General features: G+C 40.9%; 1 protein-coding gene across 1 annotated transcript in view; it reads left to right on the top strand.

The window, feature by feature from the left end:
• FREM3 (FRAS1 related extracellular matrix 3) overlaps positions 1–17,474 on the top strand; it is a 113,792-nt gene extending 96,318 nt beyond the window's left edge. Inside the window, exons 14-24 of the mRNA XM_075614370.1 lie at positions 1,748–2,051; positions 2,683–2,814; positions 3,169–3,500; positions 6,091–6,283; positions 6,987–7,091; positions 7,566–7,693; positions 9,396–9,530; positions 9,659–9,785; positions 10,066–10,253; positions 13,771–13,917; positions 15,636–17,474. Of these exons, the coding sequence (XP_075470485.1) occupies positions 1,748–2,051; positions 2,683–2,814; positions 3,169–3,500; positions 6,091–6,283; positions 6,987–7,091; positions 7,566–7,693; positions 9,396–9,530; positions 9,659–9,785; positions 10,066–10,253; positions 13,771–13,917; positions 15,636–16,166 (2,322 nt within the window). The 3' untranslated portion in view covers positions 16,167–17,474. The remainder of the gene's footprint in view (positions 1–1,747; positions 2,052–2,682; positions 2,815–3,168; positions 3,501–6,090; positions 6,284–6,986; positions 7,092–7,565; positions 7,694–9,395; positions 9,531–9,658; positions 9,786–10,065; positions 10,254–13,770; positions 13,918–15,635) is intronic.
• Positions 17,475–18,457: the final 983 nt, after the last annotated feature.

Below are 18,457 nucleotides of genomic sequence, written 5' to 3' on the forward strand. Positions count from 1 at the left end.
GTTTAAGTGTCTAAGTAAGTTCCGACCCGCAATGAGTTAAAAACGAGCTATTTAAGTACAAGGGATTGCATAGGCTCCACAAATCCCTGACGAAGTGACGTTCCCCATCACGAAACGCGTAGGGAGGAGCCTAAACGAACGTCAATCAGGACTCTCATCCACTCTCCGGTCAGTTCACTGAATAGTGACGTCAGCACGCTCAAGTCTGGATAGCGCGAGACACACGCGACCAGAAGCAGGAGCTGACAGAGACTGGGGTGTGCTGTGGGACAGCCGGGTCGGGCGTTTGAATTGTTTTTAAAACTCACGGAATCTGTGAGTATATTTCTGCAGCTAGTTAGGATGCGTCCTTAAAGCTTTTTATACTATTGCGCAATCCTCTGTTTTTTGTATACCCCTATGCTGGAGGCACATACAGGAGATCAGCACAGAAGGAGAAAGCACTTTCCAGAGACGGAGTTTCTTCAAGGATCCAGGAAAGACAGGAACATCACGTGGGGTTCGGGTTAACCTGTGAACGTCTGGATCAGAAGAGACAAGGATACAGATTCTCTCAACTGCATGAGACCCACTCTATATCTAGTAAGTGGGCATTTCACTTAGAGGCATATAAGGGAGGACTTCATTTGCTGTCAAGTCAATACTGCGCAATGTGGTGTCTCTGTTTTTTGTCTCACACCATAGGAATATAACTTGCTGCATGAGAGTGACTTTATTCTACCCAAGTCGAGGACAGAGTCCATTTCACTTATAGACATTGGAAAAGGACTTCACTTCACTGTCACATATCCTTTACTTTACAATTATTCATTGTTATTATACTGTATTGTAATTACCGTTTTGTATGCGCCATGTTCTACCATAAAATTGAGCATTTGTAGACTTAGGAACCAGTGAGTCCCCGGGCATTCCTTTCTCTATTCTGGTGCATGTACTTTAGGGGGGCATGATTCATAATAAGCGTACATTTCCTACCAAACAATTAGTATTTTAGGGACTCTAGAGCCCACGTAATTTCCAAGCCCTCTTGTTCTACAATTTCACATTTTTTTCTCCGCTCCAAGTCTCTATGAGAGGCCAGCACCTATCCCTACATCGGAGGTGTCACATTGGACCTGGAATTCTTTGGAAAAGTCTAGACCAGTGTTTCCCAACTCCAGTCCTCAGGGAACCCCAACAGGTCTGGTCTTAAGGATATCCCTGCTCCAGCACAGGTGGGTCAGTCAAAATGACTGAGCCGCTGATTGACCCACCTGTGCTGGAGCAGGGATGCACAGGTGTCTCAGTCAAAATAACTGAGCCGCTGATTGGCCCACCTGGCTGGAGCAGAGATATCCTTGAGATCTGACCTGTTGGTGTTCCCTGAGGACTGGAGTTGGGAAACACTGGTCTAAAGTCACAAAGACGGGTTGTGCACACAATGCATCTTTTAACTTTTGGAAGGCTTGCTCTGCTTGGTCAGATCCACTTTACCTTGACCAAACTCCTCCCTTTTATTAAATCAAACAGAGGTGTAGAGATGGTGGAAAAATCTGGTATGAATTGGTGGTAGTAGCCCAGCTAAACCAAGGAAGGCTCAAACCTGTTTTTTATTATGTGGTCTTGGCCATTCCTTAATAACCTTGCGCTTTGAGACTTGAGGTTGTACCAACCCTCACCATCCGTTTTTGGGCAGAAATGGATCAAACTGTATTGAATTAATACATTTTACTCTCATTCATATTTGTTTGGATTTCATCTGCTCTAGGCATGCAATCCCAAATATTATGACTATGACAAAACCGGGTCCATCTGTGCTGCTGAGAATATTAATGACACGCTATCTCGGTACCGCTGGTTGGTGAGCGCTCCAAGTGGCAGTGACGGGGTCACCAGTCCGATGCGTGAAGTCGACTCCAATACTTTCTTCACGGACACCAAGTCAATCACATTAGATTCCATCTACTTCCATGCTGGGTCAAGGATTCAGTGCGCAGCACGGGCTGTTAATGCCAATGCAGATGCTGGTCTGGAGCTGCTGAGCCCCATTCTTACTGTCAGCAGAGATGAAGGTTAGTAGCATTAAACTTCTACACCCACTTTTTGTAGACAGCAGAAGCTGATGTGGGAAGAGAGTTTTCATATGCATACACATTGTAATGTGAACATAACCAGCAGGTGCAGCAATTATTGAAATCAAATGGAACTGAAGACATTTTTAGGTTTAAAAAGATAACACTGTACAGTATGTATGTATGTGTTTATTTATATAGGGCCACCAATGTACAGTATGCGGCGCTTGGCAGAATTAGGCAGACAGTATAGGGAGATCATGTACAAAGTTTCATAAATGCATTTAAGCAAGAAGTTAAGCAATTGGGACTATGTAACCCCAACTCTACAGAGTTTTCCATTTAAATGGAATATCATGGGAGATTTACAGAATACAATGTAAGCAGTATACTGTGTAGAACATAATTGGAGGGGGAAGTGCATCAGGATTGCGAGTATTCACTGATAAGTAAATTCACTTAGCCAGCAGAACACCAAGTATATTAACCTCCAACACCACGATTTTCTATTCTTGCTGAGCAGTGCCACTCGTAGGGCAACTTGCTTTATTACAGCAATACAATTCCCTGTGGATTTAGCAAGTATGTATTTTTGCATGTTTCCTAAAACAAAGGTGTCTCTTCTTCCTAGGACTTTGCCAGCCGCGTGTTCCGGGAACAGTGGGCGCTGAACCTTTCTCTGCAAAAATTCGCTACACAGGCCCTGAAGATCCTGATTATTCCAATCTGATAAAGTTGACAGTAACAATGCCTCACATAGATGGTAAGCATTGTGTAGAAGCCATTGCCTTGTTCATTTCGATACCTAAAACATATAAACCCCCTCAATCCCATAGTTTTTGTAATCATGTTTTATTACAGGAGTGGGATAAGTGATGAATAATTTACCACGTTGGCAGCATACCTGGCATTAATGCCTTTGCAGATGTCTGTGTAAATGCTCAAACATGCATTCACTTCCCCAAATGATGTGGGCATCGAGCTACAGGGGTACATTTTGAAGTCAAAGTGTAGACAAACATTAAATATATAAAGGAAAGGGGTTCATGTATGCAATGGCATAAGAATGATATACAGTGTAATCATACATTTTATTTGTATTTTTTGTGTGTGTCAGGTATGCTTCCAGTCATCTCAACCAGACATATGTCAAACTTTGAACTCACTCTTAGTCCTGATGGAACCCGAGTGGGCAACCACAAGTGTTCCAACCTACTGGATTATAATGAGATCCCAACCAAGCATGGCTTCCTTATGGACAACACGAAGAACCCAGAAGTGATTGGGGAGACATCTCCTTACCAGTACAGCACTGCCCTGCGATCAGCTAGAACTCTGCGCTTCTATCGTAACCTCAACCTAGAGGCCTGTCTCTGGGAATTCAACAGCTACTATGATATGTCAGAGCTTTTAACGGACTGCAGTGGCAGCATTGGGACAGACGGGCAAGTAAGTGTTAGATGGGAAGCTCTGATTTCAGTCTTGTTGCTTAGTCTATACAGAGATATGATTTATCTAACACCATTCCCTTCTGTAACCTTTTACAAGGCGGGTACCTGCATAAATCCACTGTAAGATATGCCTTGTGCTTTGGGCGGATCAAGCACATCCTTGTCTCCAATTTTCAATGTCTGTTTTAGATAGAAACAAGGGGAACACTTAAAAAAACATTATTTGAAAATATTGCTTATATCTAATATGTTTTGGGGATAGGCCTGTTTGTCAGTCCTCAACTCAACAGGTTGAGTGTTTCTTTTTGTTTTGTTCTTTGTTTAAGTTTGTATAGTAATTTTGATGCCATCATTAGTCACATAGATAAAAAATAAATAAGTAGCTGATATGCTTGAATTTAGCAGATCCAGATAAAAAGGAAACACTGATTTTTCACAGTATACAAATAAGTACCACTGATACTTGAAGGGGAATTGAATCTTTCTAAGGAAGCCACTTTTTAACTATTATGTTGGATTGTCCCTTTAATCTCCCTCTGTCTCTCTCATTCTTCTCATCGCCACTATCATTAACCTTTCAAGCAATCCTGCTCTGCTGAGTGATATGTTGTAAGACAGGGAGGGATCTTTGCTTCTTAGCATTTAGTAAAACTAGCAAATCCCCCCCGCCAGTGCCATGCATACTCATTTATACTAAACTATGTAATGTTGGGGGTATATCACTTAACACAAATATTACAACCAATCCCACACTATCAAGAACGATACAGAAAGTTCGTGGATGGCGGTGCAGCTGCCTTGGAAAAAAGCATAGGACCAAAATTGCAAATTACTGGGTACAAAAAAGATTTATTGGCACATAAAAACAGCAACAGCAAGTACTCTGACGCGTGTCAGCCGCAACTATGCTGTGTGTTTATGGAAAGACAATTGAACTGTTATAAATCTTTACATGGACGTTCCCTGTGAGCATTGCATAGGAGTTTACTCTCCTATTCCTTCACCTATCAAGAACAATAGCCTATTAGTAAACTTCAGTTAGAAGAAGTCTTGTATTTCCACTCCCAGGCTGAGTTGTATGAGCTGTGTAATTCTGCTAACTTTGTAAGGCCCATTTATTTGCAAGGATCTGTAAGATTAAAATCGGGGTTCATCTTAATCCATTCTTGAAAAAAGGGTGTTTATAGAAATTGACTTTACTCTCCCTCTTTTGTCTAAACCACATAGTGAAATTACCCAGTATTTTTCTCTATGGAGAAATAATGATGCAAAGAAGAATTTGACTCTGGAATATGTCTATACAATAACTCTGCTGTGGTCACTTGCACTTTTTCAGTATTTGGATGCAGTGTTTTTAAAAAAAAATATTATTATTATAATATTTTGTTATCAAGCTTTTTGCAGCTAATTTGTCAGTCAAACGTTGTAGTCTAAACTCTTCCACACAGGATGAGCATTCATCATCAGCAAGTCATAAACGAGTCTAAGGTTGAAAAACGACTTCTTTATATGGGAGCAATTTTAATCTGCTAGGCGCAGATTATAATTCTAGTGGTATGGTTCATTATTCCTTGTTTTGGGGCTGCTCCCTGGAGAAAATGAGCTCTTATTGTTCCCTGAAATGTTTCTGCTTTTGGCTGAAGTTTCAGTCCCTTTGTATCTGTTTTCATGAGATGAAAAGAGATTGCATCACCCTCAGCCACCTTTCCATGTAGTGCTGTAGGTGTTGATGATGAGTCTCTGCTGTGCCTGTTTAACTATAAATGAAGTTCAGAGAACACAGCAGGCATGTATCATAACATACTGGTGTCTTGGATGCTGAAGATTAAATATACCTTCATGCATAATAGCCAACTCTTGAAGAATAGAAGCCACTTTCTCAAGGCTTAACATGATGCAGTCAAAGGCATTTGTTTGTGCCCAGCTGTGCTAGTGTCTGACAAAAGCCTCCAGTGCGCCCTTATGTCTGTGTGTAATGGTATGAAAACTGGCTGCAGAAAGGTGTTCTTTGTATTCCAAGAATAGGACTCCGGAAACGCATTCTCATAATTATAACCTATAACATCCAGCCAAATCTGGACTGCATGACTTGCAGATAAATATCAGGGGGAAGCATTACTGGGAAGTCATTTCTAAGGCAAGAACTAGGACACAAAGATCAATAGTACTCAAACATATATTTATAAACATATTCATAAATAAGTAAATCATTTACATTGGAAGCATGATATATTCACCATTTGCATTTTATATATTTACATTTTTATATATAGATACATTACATTTTATTATAATCATACTATTTTCCTTTAACCTATGTATCCTCTTCAATGCTGGAGACAAGGATTTAGCAGAGCAATAAGTTACAGGTTATAACAAAGTCACAACTTTATGATAGTAGATATATTTTGGCAACACAAAGATATTGCCATATAAAGCGTGCTTTGTGTTAACACTTGTAACATAGTTTTATCAGAAAAGTTCATTTTATAATTTCATAATGTTTGCCAAACAGTGAGAACATGACTTGTGAGCGCTGCTAAAAATGCACCACAAATATGTAATGAGCCTTGTCCATGTTCTTGCAGGTATTGAATTTAGTGCAATCCTATGTCACGCTGCGAGTGCCCCTCCACGTGTCCTATGTTTTTCATTCGCCAGCTGCGGTTGGTGGGTGGCAGCACTTTGACCTGCAGTCGGAGTTGAGACTGACCTTCGTCTATGACACAGCCATCCTATGGAACGAAGGCATAGGCACACCCCCAGAGTCTGAGCTGCAGGGTAAGCTCATGGTACTTGTTCTGTATCATCTAAGCTTATGTAAAGATGCTGAGATCCAAAATGCCATTGAGGTTTCATGTCATCATAATGCTGACTGATTGTGAGTTCTGTATCAAAGGCTATTTAGTACAAAACTGGGGTAAAAACCAGCACCACATGTATGTATGTATGTGTATAAACCTAGATACACCTTTTATAAAGCGCTGTATACAGTACACTGTGGGTGCTTTATAAATTACAATTTACACACATACACACACACATACATGCTTACTCTAACATCACAAACATTCAGGGACCATTTAACACCTTAAGTCATAAATCTCATACTGCACAGGGGGGGGGGTTAGGCTTAACCCACGGAGATAATATTCCTAGCTGTCCTGTTTGAAAGTAAATTATTTGGCTTAATCAATTGTAACATCACCCGAAGAAGAGATCACTGCATCTCAAAAGCTCGCACAAATAAAAACATTTCGTTAGCCACATAATGGTATCGATTATTTGTTTTCGATTTTATATATATATATATATATATATATATATATATATATATATATATTTATATATATATATATATATATATATATATATATATTTGCATTAAAGGGTAAATGTGGAAATAGTTTAATTATTTAATTAAATAGGTTTCAACACTTCAACAATTTATCATAATTACCATGTCCTGTGCTTTTCTCTTCAGGATCTCTCTATCCAACAAGCATGCGCATCAATGAAGAAGGACGCCTGGTGGTGAACTTTAAGACTGAGATCCGCTTCCGGGGGCAGTTTGTGATGTCTCACCCAGGTAATGCTCAGTTACTTTCTCTCACAAGAGCAGGAAAGAAGTAGGAACAATGGACAAAGAAGGAGAGCTGGAAACATACTAGCCTACCTTATGTAATTTATTAAAGAGATGATACCTATCTGAAAATGTACAATCTTTCAGCTGTCTCCTTTCAAAAAACAAAAAAAATTATAAAATAAATTGCAATTATAAAATCAAAAGATCTCCTTAATTTCCCTCCCTTTTCACATCTTGTCTCATATAATGAAAACAACTACAAAACAGGAGAGAGGATACACAAAGGTTGAAGGTTACTTTTCTCTTGTTTCTCATGCAACACCATTATCTTGCCCTACAATACTGCTCCCTATAATTCCAAGTAGGACTCTCTTTTGCTTGTTTTGATTAGATGACATTGTAGTATCCTATGATGTGAGTGCAGACTGAAACTGATCCCCTGTATTATTTTATGTAATCATCTCCTTTCTGCTTCAGGTACATCTCTGTCATCTATGGTAATATCTGTTGAACACCCTGGGCTCACCTTCACATTGAGCCTTTTACGCAGTGAGCCAAGCTTCAGCCAGCCTGGGCAGCAATGGAGCTTCATCTCAGACTTTGCTGTACGTATTGAGTTAAAGGGTTTTTTTTTTTTTTTTTAATTGTCTGGTTGCAGGCATTGCGAGGCATGGAGTTTAATTGAATCGTTTAAGTAGATTATCTTTCTCTGTATACATTGAGCAAGTGTTTATGTTTAGACCTGCAAAACAAATTAAAGTAATTAAAAAACGATTTATTCAGACAAAGATATATGTTCCCTTTTACTGAATTTTGGATCCGAAATTGCCCACTGTTTTCTGCATTTAAATGCATTGCTATGCTAGTGATACGCACATTTAGTAGCTCTCTTTTTGTTTACTAAGAGTTCCTATTTGTCGAAATCTAGGATTTTAAACACCATCTTCTTTGTATTTTTCATAGAAACATAGAATTTGATGGGAAATTAGAGCCAATTGACCCACCATGTCTGCCCATTTCCCTAACTGCTGTAAAGCCTCACACCTTATTTGATCCTTGGATTCCTTACATATTGAGGATATGTCTATCCCAAGCATGTTTGAATTCCCTTACTCTATTAGCGCCTACCACTTATGTTGGAAGTCTATTCCAGCCTTTCGGTGAAGTAGTACTTACTCACATTCCCCCTTTAGCCTGCCACCCTCCAACTTCTGAGAGGACCTCTCGTTCTAGCACTTCTATTTCTTTGGAATATGCTTTCCTCCTGTACTTTGTTGCATCTCTTTATATTTGACATTTTCTATCATATCCTCCCTCTCCCTTCCATCATCTAAGCTGCACATATGTAGTCTTTCTGGACAAGCCTTATGCTACGGTATGTAGATATTGCACCATCTTAGTAGCCCTTTTTTGCACAATCTCCCATTTATTTAAGTCAGTCTGGAGATCTGGTTTCCAGAATTGAACACAGTACACTAGACGAGGTCTCACCAATTATCTACAAAGGAGCATTAACCCCCCTGTCTTTCTGCTGCTAATACCTCTCCCTATACAACTTAACATCTTGCTCGCTTTCCACACTGCTTTGTTACATTGCTCGCCTACTCTGACGTCTGCTGAAATAATGACTCCCAGGTTCCTTTCCTCTACAGTAGTTGACATTATAATGCCATTAATCCTGTATTATGCCTTTGTACATTTTGGCATTCAATTGTGATTGCCAAACTCCTCCAATCTACCTAAATCCTCAGTCATTTTGTTTACCTCCCTTCACCCCTCACCCTGTGCAGGGTTAACACAGTTGCAGATCATTATCACTAAATAAAACTAACATTGTGTTCTTTGTATATATTGCGCTCTTCAAATGGGAAGGGAGAAAAATAAACAAACACCTAGATTTTATTTACTTTAAAGGATTTATCAATCATCAGAAATAATACAAAATACAAGATAAACAGACATTTGTCTAAAAACTATGTAATAGAACTGTATTTTGTGGGAGGTTTTTTTTTCTAGTATTTGTACTGGTCCTCAAATTCTAGGCAAAGTAAAAGGAAACGGTGCATGGTTACAATAAGCAATAAATAGGGTATCTCAATTAATTATGGGGATATAAGCATATGTAAAGTATTCACTGAAGTTAATGGGAGTTTTTGGCTAATAACTGTATGATCAGCCGTTTCGAAGTATATTGAATGAGACCCTAAATCTTCTTGGGGCTGTGTGTGCAGCACACTGATGGGCACAAGGCGTGACATTCATCTCTTGCCTTCTTCTAACATCTGGCATTGTTCTACAATTTGCTAGGTACGTGACTACTCTGGCACATATACAGTGAAGCTGATCCCATGCAGTTCATCCCCTAACCAGGAGTATACCGTGCCAATTATCTGCAATCCCCACGAGCCTATATCCTTTGATATCGACATTAGGTTCCAACAGGTAAGGCAGATGCTAATGCTGGAATATACATGTTCATCGCAAATTTCTTTAACTTTTTGATATACACTGAACTATATATAGGTAATGGACCTTTGAGATTTACATATTGGTCTTTGTTTTCTTTATAGGTTAGTGACCCTGTAGCAGCAGAGTTTAGCCTCAATACACAAATGTTTTTATTGTCCAAGAAGGAACTGTGGATATCAGATGGCTCAATGGGATTTGGAGAGGGAACTGATGTTGCATTTTCTGAAGGTAAGAACACATGAAACACGTGTGTAGAACCCTATATGATGTAGGAACCCTATATGATGTAGAAACCCTATCAAATCTGAAGCGTACATTTGAAGCAACCACTCTGCAAGTTTTCTACTGTAATTGAAAACAATATTTTACACTATTGAGTATTCATTAATTTAGGAAATCACTTCTTGTACAGATTGGATTCGGTCCCGTTGTGTTGTATCCTCTATGAAATACTGCTTGTCCCCTTATCGGCAGTGCTTGCAGGTAATTGATGTGGTTTATTTTCTAGGCTCTTCAATCTACGGGCGAGTCATGGTGGACCCAGTTCAAAACCTCGGAGACTCTTTCATCTGTACCATTGAGAAAGTGTTCTTATGCACTGGTGCTGATGGATATGTCCCTAAATATAATCCAGATAACAAAGAGTTCGGATGCCTTGCAGACTCCCCTACCTTGTTGTACAGATTTAAAATCCTGGTATGTCACAAAGGATACATTCATACAAAAGCTGGGGTATACAATGTTGGACTATATTATTGTGTATTGTATCCTTGAACTCAGGATATTGCATTATTTCTATTGGATAGAAGTGCACAATCAGCTTCTTACACAGTCAACAACATCAAACTCTAAACTTTCTACACTTGTTTCACATGTATAAACTTGCTACATACAGTACAGGGTATCTCAAATATTTGGTCTTCTTTTTAAAGCATCGCTCGTCTATCATACTAGTAGCCAATGATTTTACCAGAATCCCTTTAACCAGTACAACTGCTAATCCCTGCTGTTCAACCACCTTTAATCCCCAACAGAAAAAAAGTATGCCCTTCATTGGGGAAAGGTTCCCCTGTTTGTTATTACTGTGTTTTAAAGGACAGCAGCATGTGGTCCTCGTCATGCAAGCATTAACATAACAAAACTAGTAAAAAATAAGTTTTGGGTGCTACTTTAAATTACATTGTCTCTAAGACACAGAGATGTATAAAATCAAGGAATTGTTAATATTATAACTCTCCATCAACTGGAGAATCAAACCATGGGCTGGTCTAAAGTCCCGCTGAGATCATCTTTGGCTGCAAGGACTAACCGGGTCGAGATCAGATGAATATCAGGACATGGGGAAAAAAGGCAAAAATAGAAAACAAATGGTGTAATACTGTATGTTGAAGCGATGTGGGCAGAATAGGTCCATCACGTGCAGGGACTAAGGGAGCAGGGAAATTGTATTGTATTGTATGTCTTTATTTATATAGCGCCATAAATTGTACATAGCACTTCACAGTAGTAATACATATCATATAAATAACAAATAATATAAATACCAGGTCATGGGAATAAGTGCTTCAGACATAAAAGTAACATTAAGGAAGAGGAGTCCCTGCTCCGAGGAGCTTACAATCTAATTGGTAGGTAGGGAGAACGCACAGAGACAGTAGGAGGGAATTCTAGTAAGTGCTTCTGCAGGGGGCCAAGCTTTATGTATCATGTGTCCAGGATTATCCAGTGCTATTCATATGCTTCTTTAAGCAGATGTGTCTTAAGGTAGGTCTTAAAGGTGGATAGAGAGGGTGCTAGTCGGGTATTGAGGAGAAGGGCATTCCAGAGGTGTGGGGCAGAAAGTGAGAAAGGTTTAAGGCGGGAGAGAACTTTAGATACAAAGGGGTAGAAAGAAGACATCCTTGAGAAGAACGCAAGAGTCTGGATGGTGCATAGCGAGAAATTAGGGCTGAGATGTAAGGAGGGGCAGAAGAATGTAAAGCTTTAAAAGTGAGGAGGAGAATTGAGTGTGAGATACGGGATTTGATCGGAAGCCAGGAGAGGGATTTCAGGAGGGGAGATGCTGAGACAGATCTAGGAAAGAGTAGAGTGATTCTGGCAGCAGCGTTTAGGATAGTTGTAGGGGAGACAGGTGAGAGGCAGGAAGGCCAGATAGCAGGAGGTTGCAGTAATCGAGACGTGAGAGAATGATGGCCTGAGTCAGAGTTTTAGCAGTCGAGTAACAGAGGAAAGGGCGTATCTTTGTGATATTGCGGAGGAAAAAGCAACAAGTTTTAGAAACGTTTTGAATATGAGAGGAGAAGGAGCGAGAGGAATCAAGTGTAACCCCTAGTCAGCGTGCTTGTGCTACTGGGTGAATGATCATATTTCCAATAGTAATGTGGACGGAGGTAGTAGGGCCAGGTTTGGGAGGAAGTATAAGGAGCTCCGTTTTTGCCATGTTAAGTTTCAGTCGGCGGATGGCCATCCAGGATGATATTCCAGAGAGGCATTCAGAAACTTTGGTCTGTATAGCAGGTGTAAGGTCAGGGGTTGAAAGGTAAATTTGTGTGTCGTCAGCATAGAGGTGATATTTAAACCCAAAAGATGTGATTAGGTCACCTAGAGAGAGTGTGTAAAGAGAAAAGAGAAGGGGTCCCAGGACAGAGCCCTGGGGTACCCCCACAGAGAGATCAATAGAGGAGGAGGAGGTGTTAGCAAAAGAGACACTGAAAGTACGATGGGAGAGGTAAGAGGAGATCCAGGATAGAGCTTTATTCCGAATACGAAGAGTATGGAGAATGTGAAGGAGAAGAGGGTGGTCCACAGTGTCGAATGCTGCAGAGAGGTCGAGTAATATGAGCAGAGTGTAATGACCTCTGTCTTTGGCAGCATGGAGGTCGTCAGTTATTTTAGTGAGGGCTGTTTCAGTAGAGTGAGCAGTGCAGAAGCCAGATTGTAGAGGGTCTAGAAGAGAATAGGTGTTGAGAAAGTGTAGCAATCGAGAGAATACAAGGCGTTCAAGGAGTTTGGAGGCAAAAGGCAGGAGGGAGACAGGTCGATAGTTAGAAGGACAGGTAGGGTCAAGCTTGCTGTTTTTGAGTAATGGTATAACGGTTGCATGCTTGAAGGAGGATGGAAAGGTACCAGAGTAGAGGAAAGAGTTAAAGATCTGTGTGAGCATAGGCATTATAGAAGGAGCAAGAGGTTTTAGGAGATGGGAGGGAATGGGATCAAGAGGGCAAGTAGTAGAGGGAGAAGAGGAGATCAGCAGTGACACATCCTCCTCCGAGATAGCAGAAAAAGAGTCAAGAAAGGCAGGAGGAGAGTTGGGAAGCAGTGTGGGATGGGAGGAGGCAACAGACGGGATGTTCTGACGTATGGATCCCACCTTTTCCTTAAAAAAGTCAGCAAAGTCCTGAGGTGAGATGGAGGAAGAAGAGGAGGCGGACGAGGGTGGTCTGAGTAGAGAGTCAAAGACAGAAAAGAGTCGGTGTGGGTTAGACTTGTGTGTGTTGATTAGTGATGAAAAGTAGGTTTGTTTACCCTGAGAGAGGGCAGAGTTGAAACAGGACAGCATAAATTTGTAGTTATAATTGGGATGGGGGAAGGGAAAAGGCAGAAAAAACAAGGGAAAGTGGGAACAAAGGTGCAATTGGGTAGTACAAACAATTTGTTTTTACTAATAATAATAACGCATTAGTAATGACGATGATCTGGTCGTTTGAGGGAAAATTTAAATCCTACTTACAAGAAGTAGGTATATAACAGCCAGAAAACACTGAGGATATGCAGGTAACCCTGAAGTCTGGGCAGGTCCCCAAAATATCATGAAATTGGCGTATGGTGTAACCCGTCTCTGTGACGGAGTGGGGTTGGCATTGATGGTGAGACCGGGGTCTCCTACAGCTAGGGAGGACGTCTCAAGCACACAGGCATGTGCAATTGTCTAAACATATCCAGTATTATTTTATACTGAAGAATAATAATTTTCAGAGCACTACAAAGAGCATGGACTGGAGAATGGCTAGCTTTACTAACAGATACCAGGATTATTTTTTTCCTTCACTCAGGATACTGTGTAGTTGCACAGATATGTGCCAAATAATAAGGGCTCCTACATCAGGTACTGATGCTTGCCTCCATCTATTGAGGCCAAACAGAGTAACAGGAGCAGAGCTTGTATACAATTTAATCTAATTAACTTTTTTCTTGTATTTATTTATCTACACAGGACAAAGCTCAGCCAGAAACTCAAGCAAGGTCATTCGGAAATGTTCTATTTGATGCCAAATTAGCTATCGATAGCCCTGATGCTCTACCCTTGGCAAAACAACCAGGTTCTGATGGTTTTAGCATTGCATCTGCTGCATTATTCCAGGTGAGTAGAACCACCATGGATATAGTGTCCTTGCTCTTATCACTAAGTGGTTCGACAGAGGTGAACAAAAAAAAAGATCATTATTGTGACAATGGAGTTGTAAGTACTATTCCACCGAGCAACATACAGTGGAGGTTCAATAAGTGAAAACACTTAGTCAACATTTTTACTAAGTGCTTTAAATTCAGGCCCAAAACAGAACAACCACAAGCGCCATCAAAAAAAATACACATTGTTTTAATCAGGTGCTAAGAGGCAGCAAGTGCAAAGTTGCAGTAAGTCGACAGATAAAGCAATTTACAGGCAAATCATGATGGTGGCCATTTTTAAGAATCCACAAAAATATTATTTTTACATCTACCAGAGGGTACAATAAAGACATATGTAATTGTGATGAAAAGCAGATGTGTCATAAACAATATACTAATGTAATTAGGTTCCTTAATCCTTTCGCTAACAGGGGGCCCAGTGACGCATTGCTGTACTGACCCTTCTGGTAGTGAAAGGGTCAAAACAGTTAAATAATTTTGAAAGTAAAGGACTTTGGTACTGTTTCTTCCAATTTGCCGTGTTTGGCATCAGGCCATGATATCCCCATCATAATCAGTGGTCAGACAGTGATGGTACGAGAGGGAACAGACTCATTACTTTTTTATACACACCAGAGTACCAATCATTTTTATTATTTATACACCTACAGTTCCACTTTCAAGAAAAAATGATGTATTTTAGGAAGATGTATCTGTTTTTATTGTAAGACGAGGGAAGAGATAAAGCAAGTTAAACCTTCCAACCATTGAAACTTTGTAGGAAATGCTTAGCGTTCTTAACATCAGTCAGCAACTTTATGGTGACTGCCATGACATAATTTTGGTAAAATGTAGGACTTTAAAGTTTCAAACCTGATTAAACAAGGATAGTTGTCAGGCTTTCAGAAATGTGTATCTTATTCTTTTTGGCATTCATCACCAATACTTGAAATATGAAATATATCTCTGCTCACTATGGGGGAATACAATTTAAATTGCATCTTCAAAATAAAATAAAGTTTTCGTATACATAGTTACATAGCTAGATACACGTGATTGCCAAGGACAATTACTATGTACAGCAATACGTTCTTAACCTTTCGTACCTTCATCACCATTAAGGGACCAACAAGGTACCCAATCACCCATTACCAATTATTTTATATATGGTACCGGTATATGGTATGCTATATTATTATTTTATAATGGTACCGGTAACATTTCAATAGTTTTATTTCATATGCCAGCAAAAGGAATAGTTCAACCACACCAGTAGCTCGACTAAAACGTTTAGTATAGGGCCTCTCTTTTTAGTAAGTACGTGAAAATAATGGGTGGATAACTATCGACCACGCATTTATGTGGCGGGAGATAAAGAAGCTTTCACACGATGTATCAACCATGTGTTATTTTAACAGAATAAAATGTTACAAATGAAGGATGGAAACGAATGTTTGACACTCAAGTTAAGATGATTTTTAATATTCAGAAAATAAAATCTTCAACAAATTCCAGCACTTTCTCAATCACCCCCTGAACCCCCTTCATACCCCCCCCCCCTCCCCCGGGGAGTGAAAGCACCCCTGGTTAAGAACCTCTGATCCACAGAATCTGTATTCCTCTTTAACAGATGGTGGTTTTATTTTCAGGCACTAAAAATATGTTTCTTCTACATTTCCATTCATTCAGGTGGCTGCGGGACGTGAATGGTTCATTCATACAATTTATACAGTCCGCTCTAGAGAGAATGCAAACAGAGGAATTGGAAAGCGCAGTGTGGATTACCATCATGTCTTGAGTAGTACTGCTAATCACCATGATAACTTGCTATTAAAGAGGAACCGGAGGGCAAATCCAGAGGCTTCAGCCCTCACACAAGACATTGGAGTTGAAAAGAACAGAGGGACCAACATTCAGCACATTGCTCTTGAACGTTCCAGCAAGATCTCTGGTAGTCAGAAGGACATCTTGCCTGCTGGTGGACAGTACCAGAAGCCAGTCTTAGAAGTCACAGGCCATGACTTAGAGGGCAGCATGCTGCCTCTTATTGGGGGAGCAGCCGCTTTACTACTCCTCATCTGCACTGTGGTCATTATTGTCGTACTCCTGAAACATAGAGGACGTTCACACGAAGAGAAAAAGTCTCCATCCAGCAGTCATTGCAGTAGCCATGAAACTATGACCACGCGGCATAGTGGTAGCGACAGCTCAGAGGTCTAGGAGTTTTAGCAAGCCTTAAATTTGACATACCAACAGGTGTCTTGGTGCTTTATTCTTTTCAGTATTGTCCAGTCCCTTCACGCATTATTTTAACCTTCCCCCATAGGGTCTTGGCTTCACTACAAAAAAGTATTGACAGCTACTCAATTTGCATATTGGGTAGTACCGATAAGTTTTGGGGGTTCATGTCTCAAACACGTTTTGACAAAAAAAATGGTCAGAGGAGTCTCTTTAAAAATGTGAGTGGATATTCATGGTGTACAGGTTTCCACACTTACTGTATATTTGGAGAATAATTATATGGAGCTAGCAACTCAACTTGAAACGTATTAAAAAGGTCTTACATTTGAAGCAGACACTAAAATACAGAAAAGTAAATGACTCAAATGCATAGTGTTCCACTTGTCTGATTCAGAGCCCCTTTTTGAGTTCTTGAACATATTCACTTGCTACAGTAGGTGCCAAATCGTGTGAATACTGCTTTAGTTTCAAGCATAAGTGACTATTTATGTTGCTCTATACCGTCCTTCCTAAATAAAGTGCACTGATAAGGACTTACAATAAATGGGAATCAAACATATTTTTGTTCAAAACACTGCTTAAAGATGTTATACCTTGTGCCTTAAAACCAATTTAACAGCCTTTTTAAGGGATTACTGTGTGTACAATCTGCTTTCTTATACTGTTTGCTTTTATTGTTATTGTTAACGTAAGTTTGTTCATAGAATTCTAGAATCTGTGCTGTGCCACTGCTGCCAAAACAATGTTACAAGCATCAACGTACTGTGATATTCCAGAGAGTATACTCTGCTTGTCAATAAATATTTATAGTCATTAGTGATCTCTAACAGCCATCCTTTAACAATCACTAATGACTATTATAGGCTAAAGCAGTAAAATTCCGGGCATTACTGAAATCCCTGCCCTCTGATTGGTCAGAATTCCGGGCATTATTCATTAAGTAATGGCCGGAATTTTTGACAACTTGCCAACTCACATCAAAGCAGAGATGCAGGGGCTCGCGCTGAGAAAGAAAACGGCAAGTTTAAATCTTAACTGCAGCAGCCCTGCTCTCCTCACTGATCACACTGAACAAGCAGCTTCTCCCCCCTCTCCCCCCCTCTCTCTCACAGCTGCTAGTGCTGTCAGAAGCTTCCCTGTCCCAACTGGTAACTTTGTTGCTTGCAACAAAGTAATGTTTCTAACCACATCTATTGCCTGTGCTACGCTAAGGTAATTTGTATTTCTTTTTATTTAGTTGTAGTTAATATCAGAGTCCCCCCACTTCTCTCCCATGTCCCCCCTCCATCCACCTCTCCCCCTCCTTTCCCCCCAATTCTCCCCCTCACCCCTTTTCTCCCCTCTCCCCCTCACCTCTCTCTCCCTCACCCCCCTCTCTCCCCCTCACCTCTCTCTCTCCCTCCTCACCTCTCTCCCCCTCCCCCTCCCCCTCACCTCTCGCTCCCCCTCACCTCTCCCTCCCCCCTCACCTCTCTCTCCCCCCTTCACCTCTCTCTCTCCCCCCCCTCACCTCTCTCTCCCCCCCTCACCTCTCTCTCCCCCCTTCACCTCTGTCTCTCCCCCCTCACCTCTCTTCCCTCCCCCTCTCCTCTCTTCCCCCACCACCACTTCTCTTTCCCCCCTCCTCCACCTCTCTTTCCCCCCTCACCTGTCTTCCCCCACCTCACCTCTCTTCCCCCCCTCACCTCACTCTCCCCTCCCCTCTCTCTTAACCCTCACCTCTCTCCCTCCCCCCCACCACTTCTCTCTTTCCCCCCTCCTTCACCTCTCTCCCACCCCCCTCCTTCACCTCTCTCCCCCTTACATCTCTCTTCCCCCCTAAACCTCTCTCTCCGGCCCCTCAGCCTTCTCATCTTCTACTTTACTTATTTTTCCTACACAGGTATATACACTGATAAAAATCAATGACTACAAAATTGTATCTTTATTATAAAAAAATTAAAAAAGCCTACATTTAACCTATAATAGTAATAATCCCCTCAGAACAGGGCATTACTGGCCAATAATGCCCTGTTCTTCGGGGATTATTACTTAATTACTGTTCATGTACAAAGTCAACAGCATCTCTCTTTGTACTGTTTTATATGGGTGCTGAAGTGCAGCAGTATTCGGAATAACTGTAAGGCTTTGGTCCCGCTGCGGCCGGCGGCGCACGCGGCCGCGGGCCACCAACTGCTTGCCTCCGTTCTGGATGTCCCCGCTGGCTCCTTCCAGCATGGTTGACTGCGTGCCGTGACGCGTCAGCCAGCCGGAGCTACACGGAGCTTGTG

The sequence above is a fragment of the Ascaphus truei genome, chromosome 1 (assembly GCF_040206685.1).
Source record: "Ascaphus truei isolate aAscTru1 chromosome 1, aAscTru1.hap1, whole genome shotgun sequence".
Lineage (NCBI taxonomy): Eukaryota > Metazoa > Chordata > Amphibia > Anura > Ascaphidae > Ascaphus > Ascaphus truei.